The sequence below is a fragment of the Cuculus canorus genome, chromosome 4 (genome assembly GCF_017976375.1).
Source record: "Cuculus canorus isolate bCucCan1 chromosome 4, bCucCan1.pri, whole genome shotgun sequence".
Lineage (NCBI taxonomy): Eukaryota > Metazoa > Chordata > Aves > Cuculiformes > Cuculidae > Cuculus > Cuculus canorus.
This window is the reverse complement of record NC_071404.1, coordinates 62986381-62999311: the sequence shown is the minus strand read 5'-3', so window position 1 is coordinate 62999311 and position 12931 is coordinate 62986381. Positions and strand designations below refer to the sequence as shown.

General features: G+C 35.6%; 1 protein-coding gene across 5 annotated transcripts in view; it reads right to left on the bottom strand.

The window, feature by feature from the left end:
* LRBA (LPS responsive beige-like anchor protein) overlaps positions 1 to 12931 on the bottom strand; it is a 410166-nt gene that overhangs the window by 265935 nt on the left and 131300 nt on the right. For all 5 annotated transcript variants that reach the window (XM_054064662.1, XM_054064663.1, XM_054064665.1 and 2 more), the window contains 2 exons: positions 12541 to 12605; positions 1642 to 1750 (listed from right to left, as the gene is read on the bottom strand). In XM_054064662.1, coding sequence (XP_053920637.1) covers positions 1642 to 1750; positions 12541 to 12605 — 174 coding nt within the window. The remainder of the gene's footprint in view (positions 1 to 1641; positions 1751 to 12540; positions 12606 to 12931) is intronic.

Here is a 12931-nt window from a genome sequence, read left to right as displayed (position 1 = left end):
ATTTGCTAAAATCCAATAGCTGCATATCCTCAGGCATGATGTTACATCTAGGTTTTCCCAACACAGTAACAAACCTAAACTTGATAAACAGGCTGCTGCTATTTTAGTAGAATGGTTTCTGTTTAAGTTCAATCTGATGAGTTAAACCTCTTGAGCCATCATACTGAGACAGCACGGATCCAAACCAGAATCAGCTTAAAAAAGTATCAGCCAACTCTCATCCTAGAGAACTGTCACTGCAAAACTCAGAGCTACATTAAAAATGTAAGTTGATGCTAAATGTAAACTTTTTCCAGACATCATAAAAAGGTGTCTTGAGACTGAAATAAGGCTAACAGTGAAGTTGCCACTTAACAACCGTATGCACTGATAGTCTATATGACAGAACCCTTCAGTTACACGGATCTCCCATGTACACACACCCCCTCATGAATAGTTTGTATCTGAAGAAACAAGTGGGCTGTTCATCTAATCAACAAAGCCATGTCATACACGGAGCTTCTGCACAAACCCAGAGCAAAAAATGTCAAGCAGGTCCCACTTCAATGATTATCAGGCAACCAAGTAAAAAGATGCACTTTTCATCTCCACAGGACTGTCGCCAAACGCTTGATGTAACAGATGAAACATGCCTGCTATTTCACCATTGCAAAATGGTACTGTAGATATCTTGCAACATCTCTGTTTGCAGGAGGGGGTAACTAACTCTAGATGAAGTGCAGATATGTTATTAAACAACGCACAGCTGGAATCTGGAGGCCAACTCAGATGACCTTTAGAACATAAGCACTGTCTAAGACAAATATGCTTTCATCTTCGGGGAGTATTTTCTTCAAGTAAAGATTTAAGAGAAAAACAGTTTAGAAATAACTAGTTAAGCACAAACGTGCCTTCAATCTCTTAATGCTTCAATTTAAAAACTCAACCACAAGTAGTATCACATGTCAGAAGAAAGACTGAGTACCCTTTAAGCAGAATATTAGTGAATTTAGTGAGATTTAGCTTTACTTTCATTTAAACAACCCAATAATTAAAGCACAGAGAAAGGAGATGCATGATGTCACTGAGATCCAAAATTGGAGGTTACGACTAAAGTCATTAAGAAAAAAAGCCTTGTATTTTTATTACAAGTCTATAAAAATGAAGATCGTTATTTCACTTTAGAATCCCTTAAGTGGGATTAAAATACAAAACCACAACAAAAAGACACACAAGGAAAACTGTTTTAGAGATGGATTAAGTGAAATAGCAAATGATACAAAAAGAAAAAAATGTAATTTCTTGTACTGCACTTAAAAGGCTGCTATCATTTACCTTCAGAAAAGTGGTTTTATCAGAATTCTATCTTGACTGTGACACTAAGCGGCTTTAACACATATAGTGATATTTGTTCCACAGAGAAGAGCAGGACCAGTATGATAAAATTCCTTCCACCACACACTGTGGGTCTGACAAGTTCTGAGCTGCTCAGTGCAACTTGGGTTTTCCAACAAAGTTGTAGCAAACTATCAAACGACTGCAAAGCTCCTTTTCAAGATGGAACCTCGTGTGCCTGAAAGGCCTCTGTCATGCACTAGAATGTTCAAACATTGTTATGCTTTGGTGTTTTGGGTTTTTTTCTTGAAAGATTTCATTTCTTACCTCAAATTCAGCATGGCGGTTAATATCCTCTGCTCTTTGTCTGCTCAAGATAAACTCTGCTTCATTAGCCACTCTTACCAGATGGTCCTTCATGGTTTGGCTCAGCAACCTGAGGACAGAGAAATATTTAAGAACTGCCTTGAGAGAATGAAGTCCTAAAATAAGAATCTGTATATACACAAATACTTTGAGCTCTGTTCCATAACTGACTTCATTGTCTTAAGAAAATTGTGTAAATAAGGTTGAAGGGTAATTTTCTTGCAACTAGTAAAATTGTATTTCAATAGTAAACAAAATGTAAGCAGTCTAGACAGTCATTTGTTTTACCTGAAATATAGATATGTAAGAAATCTTTCATATGCACACAACACAAGATAAAGCAAAGTAGACAGTTTGTGCATATAAACATCCACAGTGAAAGGCCTAATGTAAAGACTGAAAAAAAAATTTCTGAATTGCACTGCAGTACAGTTTTTTTCTCGAAGAGTAAATTGGAATTTTATGGTAAGTATACATTTAAGTAATATTTTCAAGATTATAAAACATGCTCAGTCTCACAAATTAAATGCTAAGATATACATTGTTCCAGGTTATGTACAGAATAAAGCTGTAATTCAATCTGAGATTTCTGAAGCCTTCATAAACCCTGAGTTTATGAATGGCAGCAGAGCTGACAGACTGAATTATAACCCAATTATTCTGTGAGTTCACATATTGTTACCAAAACTGTTTCCTTTTTAATTAGTTACATTGGGATTCATAAAGTTAAAACTGTCTATACAGGAGCTACACTGGTTTAGAAGGTGCACATTTCCATAGGATCACCCAAAGATATGGCAGATAAATCCATTACCTGCTCTACTGTCTAGTCTTTCAAAATATCTGGTATTAAAGCTTATTTTTTTTATGTTTTCAGTTGCTAATGTAGAAAGGAGTATTGGAACACAAAATCACTTGTTTGCCTTAGACATACAATCTAAATCGTATTTCAACAAGTTCATACAGTCTGCTTATTTATCTGAACTAAGGCTCCACCTGTCTCCATCTGAACGTTTGATAGTACGATCATCAATGCCTTGGTGCCTCTTTTTCTATGCTATTCATGATTCCCCAGTAGCTTGCAGGTCAAAAGCCTACTCCAATGAGAAGGAACCCAGAGGCAGAGCAGTATCTTTGTTCTGTGCATCTCTCATTACAAGGCTGGGAAAACTATGGCGTAACAGCTAGATGAGGCCATGTGACTACGAATCAGTTAAGTCAGTGGATTACTGTCTCCCTATGGATGAAGTCTTGATAAAAAAAAAAGAAATATGCACAACTTATTACTTGAAGCATGACTTCACCTTCTGTTTGAGGACTCTTGTATAGAAGCCACTATCTTAGAATCACTTTTTTTTTCATTTTTTTTCTATTTTCAGTCACTTTTACAGTGGAAGTAGCTGTTGATCAACATACAATTTGGACCATTTATCTCCATGCATTAGAAATAAACTTTTACTTTCAAAAAATTGCAAAACTAACATTGCTGCAACAATTTAACATTGATTTTGCAACAATTCATGGCTTCAAGAAAATCAGGAAAATAAAATAGTTAAGAGGGCATTGCTTATACACTGCAAAGACTAAACCTCAAACCTCTCTCTTACATTAATATTTATTTACAATTAAGTTCAGCTAAAAATAAATCTCTACTAATAAACCAGTAACAAAATCTTTACATAACCAGTTTCATAGCCTGGACAGATCCCAAGCATTTTATTTCCGTCTTTCTCCAAGATCCCCAGTAGCACATTCAAATCTGTCACATAAGCATTGAAAATAATATTTTTTAATTAAACTAAGAACTGTCTAAAAAATATGGTGATCATAAATACTCATGTACTACAATAACATGCATTATGATTTACGTTTAACACAGTTGGATAGTCTCCCATTGTTTTCATTGAGTTCGTCAACACCAATATCTTCTGCTAATCTGACTGGACTTCAAAAAGTACTAATAATCCTCCCAAGGCTCCTCTTGTTTTCATCTGTTCAAGACAGCACCTTATCTAGCAACCGTTTTTAATGATTTACAACACATTTTCCTTTTTATCTACGAAACACAACCAGTAAGCAGGCCAGCACATGACTGACTCTACCCTGGTACTTCCTATGCATTTGCAGAGATGATGGAAGTGTGCCAAAGAAAACAAATAACTACATTCCCTTACGTAGGAACAACATTGTCAAAACAGACTAGAAGTGTACCTAGTAAAAACAAATAACTTTTGAGTATCAGAAAGAGCTCAATCTCCTACAGATCAGTTGACACTTTTTTCATCCGTATCTCTCCTTACTAATCCCACTTTCCTCATTTTCTCTATGATATTTCATACAGGGCTAGGGCACCTAGACACAACCTACACGTGATTTTGCAGATAAATCCTAGTTGAATTTGCCATTTTGGCAACGAAAAAGTCTTATGGCTAACAATTAGGGATTGTCCAAGGTTAGCATCAGCACCTCCTAGTAACTTCAAGGTGTATTCAGAAAAAAGTAAAAGCTTCATATTATTAAGTACCCATTATTATAAAATTACTTCCCTTTTTGCAAATAGCCAATTTCAGCAATTAAAGGTCTTCAGGAGGTGAGGATAAAAATTATTTACCATTAAAAAGGAAGCCTATATGAAATAATGTACTGCTGTGGACCATATGACAGCTGCATTCATCATTACGTACATTCAAGAACTTCAAATTTTAATCTTTCTTTTCAGTCAGTCTTCCAAACACTGCATATACTTAGATTAAATTTCTAACAATTCAAATCATATCATTATCTAGGTCAGTTTGGATACTCTTTATGAGAACAGTATCCACATACACAGCATGCCACTCAGATTTCTAGTTTGAATATACCTCTTTAAGCATGGAACTTAGCTAACTAAATAATTATCTACTCATAAATGTAGTGATGGCATGATACAACAGAGGAATCTACAGCCATCAAAATCAAAAAAATCCAAGGCAAATACAAGCTCTCAGCACCTCTATAAATGAAGACACCTCCGCTCATATGTCCAAAATGAGGCTTCAATCAGCTACTTCTAAACATTGATTTTGGCCTTTTCCTTTTGAGGCAAGCAAAACTCTGAACAGAAATTTAAGTGCAGCTTGCTGCTTGCAATAGAAACAACTGCTTCCAGCTGAGCAGACCACTGCTGAGGCAAGGACAAGAATCTGCCTCCTGCATAAGTATTAGCTCAACTCCAATCTACATACAACACATCTTGTACATACATGTGTGATTGTTATGGCCTCCTACACAGAATTGATCACGCATGTTTTCCCAAAAATTATTTCATTTGTCCATCAAGCCTGTACCTTCTGTTTGAGCTACAGTACAACCTCACAGGAAGATGCTCCAACTTTATTTTTTAAGTTTTGAAGATAATTTACACCATATTCCCCTATAAAGAAGTTCTATAATACGGTAATCAGTGTCAATTTAAACAAAAACAAAACAAAATCAACCAAACAAAAAAAACCTACAACTATTTCTTGCCTGCTTTTAACCTTTTAACCAGATCACATTAGTTCTTCTTCTGTTAAATTAAAAATACCTGTCAAAACCACCTCTTTATAAATATTTTTTTCACAGCAAAAGGACAGCTTTTCATGTCTTTGATTAAACAAACAGATTAACTGAATTCCTTGCCTTTGTCAAAGTACGCACATCCAAGCTGAAAGAAAAACAGAAGCCTAATTATTTCCTTCTTGACTGTGCTTCATAATTTCTGTATGCAGGCCCATGGATGCCTTATACCACTATCTCACTGATCTTTATTTCCCTGGTGTTTATAAACACCAAAATGCTGTTGAATGTGGTGATTTACATTAACCTCCTCCCTTAGGCTTGGCTTTATTTATGACAAGTTACTGACTTTAGACTTTTTCTGACCTTTAACATGAGGAGAGTGTGGATGAAGCATGGATGGACACGTTCTGTAGAAGTTAGACCATAATACCTATGAGGGTAAAGACTCTACATCCGGCCTACTCTTCTGCTTTCAGTGCACACTAGATTCAAGAGCTCAGACAGACTCTTCCTCCTATACCTAAGCACTTTCTTTTTGGACTAAAACATTTAAAAACATGTGATTATCTTTGAAAAGATGGACAGCCTAATAAAAATAAGCAAGGGGATAGATCTCATGCTGGAAGTTAAATATATACTTGCATTCTTTGATGGGTCAGGAACGAAGGGCTAAACCACTGAAAGAAGGAGTTCCAGCAAAATACACAATATACTCTGATTTTTATTATTATACTGGAAGAGAAAACTATGAGACAAACCAAGAATTCATGTCACTCCAATTTCTGGCTGCTGAATGCAGAATGATGATCAAATAGGAAGTCAACAACTAAAAGTAGTAAAAAGGAAAAATGAACCAGAAAAATACATGCGAAGAAAGCAAAAGATGGATAAATTCTGGGTTAGTATTACTGATGCACAGCAATTACCAATTTTTGTCGAAATATGGAAAAAGCTTTACAGGTGACATTTACAAGAGTTGTTTAGGCATAAATCTCTCATAAAATACTATAGGGTGAGATTACATGTTCCAGACGCTACCAACAAGAGAGAACTCTGAAGCCAAGAAAGGAGCATAAAGGTAAGCTTTCCTACTTGCATTCCTCATAAACCTAGCATATAAGAAATTCTCTTATTTTAAAAGGAGATACATTCTACATGGATACACGCCATCTTTTATGAGACCTGACTGCTCAATGTGCTAAAGTGTTGGAATCACTGCTGCAAGGAAGTTTTACAATTTCTTTGTGGAACACAGATACTTTACAGATGCACTACTGAATCATCAAAAAATACAGACAAGTCCATAAAGTCATGAAGCCTGAAGTTTGAACATATTTACCCTCTTAGAATAGGAAAAAAACCCACCAACAACAACAAAAAAAATCCCCAAACAGTGCTAGACAGACCAATCCTACCTTCTCTATGTAGGACAGCCACTTAAGACATGTCAGAGCCGAGTGAAAACCAATCCAAGGTTGTGTTCACATTATAAGAGAGACTGCATGGCAGTGCGACAGATGATTTCTGGTAATCTTCTATCAGACAGCAACAGTATGATACATGTACACACACACAGAGCGCAGTACAAATGCTTTCTTGTTATCCTTGCCTTAATTTATTTTTTTAAAGCAGATACTACTAAAAACTCTCTACATAAAAGAAAATTAAAGAATTTCCAGGCACTTAAGTGTTATATGATTATGCCTTTTCACAGACCCAGCAAACTAATGACATATTCTCACAAGCAAAACCCATCTTGATCGCATAACCTGCAAAGCTACTAGCATCTCCAATAAAAGCTTACATTAATTTTTAGTCATTAAGACACAGTTCTCCCAAAAAAACTCTGCTTACACATTAAGTTGCAGCAAAGATCGTATGTTTCCAGTTACACAATAATTATGAAATTTCAATCCATGATGATCACACCACATTCACAGGTGATCAAATAAAACTCAGTGAAATAAAAAAAACTGTCTTAGGAATGGCTGTGCATGCCACACTACACCTTAGCGCGCACACACATACGTAGTGTCAAGAATCCCATCTCCAGTCATTCAACCATCTCTGAAACATCCAGGCTACAATTCCTGATCTTCAGCATATTTTAAATGTTGTTTAAAGTCTAGCCTAATGATCTTCTGTAGCTCAAATTCACACACTAGCAAAGCTGTTTTGGCTATGAAACCTAAACAATAACATGAAAACTCAAAAAAATAAATCACCAAAAATCCCTTTGTACAAAGCCTATCACTTAAACAGAATGGGTCACTGACGAAAAAAAAAAAGCAAGGAAGTGTGGAAAACACTTTTTTCTTCTACAAAACAAGCCTAAGGTGCAGGTTCGATGTTATCAGAACCTCAGGGCAAGGAAGCTGCAAATAAGGGGAGCAGACTGGTAACAATCAATTCTAGTTTGTACGTGACTACATTTATCATTTTTCTCCTGAGCCTTTTTTGGTCAATTATGCACACAGAGCAAGTCTGACAGTTATCATCCAATTTTTCATTAGTAGCTGTATTTTTCTAACTATTTTCCATCACAGTAGTTGCTCCTATGGCAACACATTCTCTGACATTCATTCCTTGAGAATGACCGCACTACTCCTAGTGAAAGACAATTGAATGGGGCAGCCTACATCTGTCCCCTATTTTCCATTAGGAAAGTGTGCAAGTAATTGACCAACCAGTTTGACTGCCAACTATTTCAATATTAAAAAATATTTGCATCTATGACCAGTCAAAAGTAATATATACAATTTAAGAAAAGGAACAGCAGGTGACATATGTTGAAATTTTCTTCGTATGGTTCCTTCTAGAAAAAAAAATGCTATACAAATACAGATGATTGCAACATTCCAGATTTTATTCTACTGGATGTTATGTATTGAGATGTTATTCATTATTTTCACTTGGTTGGTGGAATTTTTACTTGCTAAGGATATGCTGTTTACCTTCCCTGTTCTCCCAGCAACTTCTGAGTTAATTGGCTAACTCAAAAATTTTTTTAATAGCAGGCTAGAGTTTCTCAAAAATAATAATTTTATACAAGTTTTATATCCAACAGAAGACAAAAAACCTCTCGAGTCTCCCTAAAAAAAGCTAGTTTCAGCTGCATTGAAAACCATAATAGAAAAATCCAGCACAGGACAAGAATCCCCTGATGTGGCAGGAGAATTTTGATTAGATTTCATTCCTCACTAGACAACAGAGAATCTAGGACGGAGATAAAGCTACAGAAAAACAAACTTCATTAGTTCTGCTTCTCCTCGATACACTTGTGAATCTTGAAGTTTCAGGTTGCTTATTTTGGTTAAGAATTTGAAAAGGAAAAGGAGAGGAAATTTTACATGTATTCTGCTCCTTTAATGAGGCTATGTTTCAGCCAAAATTTACGTGACAGTTTTCTAAAGCAACTGCTGTCTGAAAATTCATTTACAAATGAATAAAAATACATATATAGAACATAGCACTTAATTCTTTGGTTGATCAAGAAAGCTATGCTTGAGAAAATTAAAATCAAGCATCTTCAAGAGTCTCTTGAACTGAAAATCAGAAAGAGTAATTGCTGCAGCATGCTTAGGAGACTGATCCCTCAACCCCTGCCATGCCAAACCCATTATCACCCCAAAGGGGATAATAACTGTCATGCACAGTCTCAAGCTCGAGTACGTTTGTTAGTGCACTGACTGATACAGAAAACAAGGTCTAGCATAAGAGATGTTTCACACTAAAGTGTGCTAATGAATCAAAGCGACAGGACAGAGTTTTAACCTTCACAGACCAAAGGAGTTGTCTACTAACTAGTCAAGTAGAGGAAATAAGAGTCTAACAAAAGAGATGTTTGTACATACAAGGAAGTAAAATAAAGCTGCACTTTTTTTAGTTCAGAAATAATAGCTTCACCATCTCCTGCATAAGGACGAAACTTAATTAGTTTCAGGGTGTAAAAAAGAATCTGTCTGGACAGCTTGGAAGTGTCCTAAGGAGAGGATTAGCTCCAGCAGTGAACCAAATCACATCTAAAGGACGGTTCTGGTGAATAAATTCCCTCCTTAGTAAGATCTCAGGATGAGGCTCCAAAACAGACTCTCCCTAAAGGGAGAACCCAAAGGTGAAAGGCAACACAAAGACTGAAATCTAGACTGACCGAAGTTTAGCAGGCTAAGGAAAATGTTTCTCAATCTATACTTCTGCTGCACAGATGGCTGAGTACATGGAGAAACAGTGGGTGCAGGCACCTTTTTAATAAGGTTTCAAAGAGCATTAATAGTGTTCCCAGACATTACAATAATAGCGAACAATACTTGCTCATTTTTAAAAACAGATTAATGTTCAATGTAGCAATGTACTTAAATTGACATTTCTCTTCATGCACAGCAAGAGGTTATTTTCCAATACCTGCTCCTTCAGCGTTTCACTTACATTCTGTACTTTCCTGGGTTTTTAAACAGTTGTTTGTTTGTTTTGAGGTTTTTTTGGTATGTTTGTAACCTAGTCGTCAATAGACTTCAGTTGTGTTCTAGCTAGGTTTACGATTCTGTGTTTCCACATACAACTGTCCCATTTAGAGAGTTTTTTTCTATTCAATATTCAAAATTTTACCAGGCACTAACAAATCAATTCTGCTATACATGTGCAGTGGACCTGATCTATTGAGAAAGCCTGAGAGCAACTATATGTGTAACACATTAGTTACTTGTGAACATGATGAAATTCAGACCAATACATTCCGAATGCAGTGGATACACTGTAGATCTTATGAGTCCCAGAGGCAAACTTTCTGCACATATTTCTGTCCTGGGAATCCTAGCCAAAACATGGCAAGCCTAAACATAAAACTTTCAATTGCTGTGGGAGAGAAGGGTACATTCATACCTTTCACATAAAAGCAAAAAAAACACTTGAAAGCAAGTATAAGAAGAGATTTAGATCTCCTCTTCTAGACATCTTTCTCTTCCAGAAAGATTTTTCACGTGTTATTTCCTGATAAACAAAAACAGTAGAACACAATTCAAACTGAAATATCCTCTGGTCTCATTATTAAAAAAGACAAAAACCAAAGAAACAAGTAATAAACATTGGGAACAAAACTCTGGTTTACAAAGCTTACAGGACGACCAAGACTTCCTCCACCAAAGTAGCAGACAATAGCAATTTTGTGATTCCACAAATTCTAGGCAGTTTTTCCAGTCCTTAATTTTATTTTATTTATTCTAACACTCATGTCATCATACCCCACAGACATCCTTCCTTACTAGCTGAAATTAGTTCTGTCCTCTGTACAACCACCCTGCCTTCTTTGCCTGAGTAGTTATAGAAACAATATAAAAATTCACCTTTTATTATACAGTTTTGCAGTTAAAGTCTAAATCAGTACCATTCAGCTATTTCCATTTTAAGTTTTAACTAAAAGATTTCATCTTTTGGAGTTTTTAAGATTACAATGTTATCGCAAAAATACATAAAACAGTAACAAATACAATAAGGTAGATGGCCTGAAATGTTTTAGTGTGTTAGCATATGCGTAAAAAAATAATGTGCAATTTGCATAAAGAGAAGAAAAGACTAGTTCTGGAATGCAGTTCATGTCAATGAGGGATAGTAGTTTTATTTTAGTGAATGCTGAAAAGCCACAAAGCACTGCAATGACCAATTCGGCAATAACTTCAAAGGTTCCTATAAACAGCAACGAAAGAAAATGGAGATAGATAAAAGGAGCCATTTTTAAGAAAGCAATCCCCTCTTCTTCCCCATAATAAAAGTTACATTCCTGCTTTAAAAAAAAAAAAACAATTCTGCTAAAAGTCAGAAATGAAATGAAGTAACAATTACTTAGATATTTTCTGCTAACCAAAACCACACTTTTCAGTCTTCAAGGGATCATTTGTCCCTGAGATGACGCTGCTAAGGCTAGACTATAAGTTACTGATGTTGTTTATGGAGGTGGGGGAGTGATTCCATCTGTCTGTGATGGGCACTGCAGGTTTTTCAAAGAAAACAGTCAATTCCAAGCAGTTTGCAGTTAGAATGCTCTCTGAAAGCTTGACCTGGACCAATGGAATAACTACTACGTAGCAGCTACTTACAACTCATTCTCAGCAACTGATTTGTTCACGATAATCATCTTACACAGATGAACCTCACATTGTGGTTTACGTGTGGGGGATCTCTATGTTATCTATGCTAATAAAACATTAATCAAGGACCAAATTTATAGCAGGCACTTTATAAGTAAGGTCAAGACAGGTCAGCCTCACATAATAGGAAACAACTACAGGCTAGATCTTAACACTGTAACTGAACACCCTTGTTACTTTACCTTGGCCCCTGGGATCAAGACTAGTAGCAAAATGCTTTTTCTGCCTCAGAATGGTGTTTCCCTCACCATAAACTGAAATGCAACCATTAAAATGGTCACTACTTTTATCTATATTAAGAAAATCTACATATTTTTAAAGGAAAATCTCAAATAGCCATTTCCCCATTCCTACAATGCTAGAAAGATACTTACACAGTATTTTAATTTATGGGTTAAATTATTTCATTTTTAATTCAGTAGCTGTCCTAATCCTGTAAAATTTATTTTCTACTGAGATTCTTACTAGCTCAAGTTACTCACTAACAGAATTCAGACTTAGATAAATTACATTTCTTCCTTAGCTAACTCATTAAGACATCTTAAAAAAAAATCCTTTAGAAAAAGTAAATATTTCTCTTAGTCTGCCTCAACAATCGATTGCTAATGAAGAAAATATTGATGGTTCTGAATAGTCACTATAAGTCAAAGAGCACGGCCTCATCACCTGCTCTGTCATTTTCTATAAGTCCCAGTAATATACATAGATAGTTACAGACAGAACATTAAACTAGTTGGTAATATTAACTTTTCTTTCCTTAAAGGGACTCTCGTTCTTTCTATTTTATGAGGCAGACAGGAAATAAATGAGCAAACTGAAATCTAATTTTTGAGACAGAGGCTTATCTTACAATTCCCGGCTATAATGTCTTCCAAATATCAATTCCCTTCTGCAAGAGATTAGCTGAATACAAATGATAGTTTCAACATTAACCAAAGCACAAGGACAGAAAGAAAATCCATGACAGACCAATAAGTGAAATATTTAGTAGAATTAAAGAGCATTCAGATTCTTCAAAATCCCATATGTAGTATTAGAATTGAAGTGTTAAAGAATGTGAAACCACACCTGTAAAACTCAAAGAAACTGACGCTAACAAGGCAGAGTAAAATTATTTTTTTTTAGTTTCAAGTCACACAAAAAAGCTGAGGCAGAGGTGCTGTCAAATATTGTTACTTACCTTCCTTCATTGACCAGCTCAATAAAGGCTAGGCCAGCATTCTTTTGTATAGAGTTCTGCCACTCCTAGGGGAAAAAAACCAAGAGAAAATAAGTTGCATAGAAACAAAACCAAGAAAAAACATTTTCAGCTACAAAGTCATGCACTTTCTTTTCAACTTCAGCAATTTAAACAACCATCAGCAAATATATAAGGCATTAATCAACTGCTAATCAGTAAGGAAACATTGCCAGCTTGAAGAAACAGAATTCATTTACCCAAAGTCATGTTCTATGGAAGGGAGAAGAAAACACAAAAATATCCCATAAACGACTGCAACATTCTGTTTTCCTATGTTATGTAAAAAAATCTGAATTTACTCTGGTTCATTGATGCTTTTTGCCTTACTGAA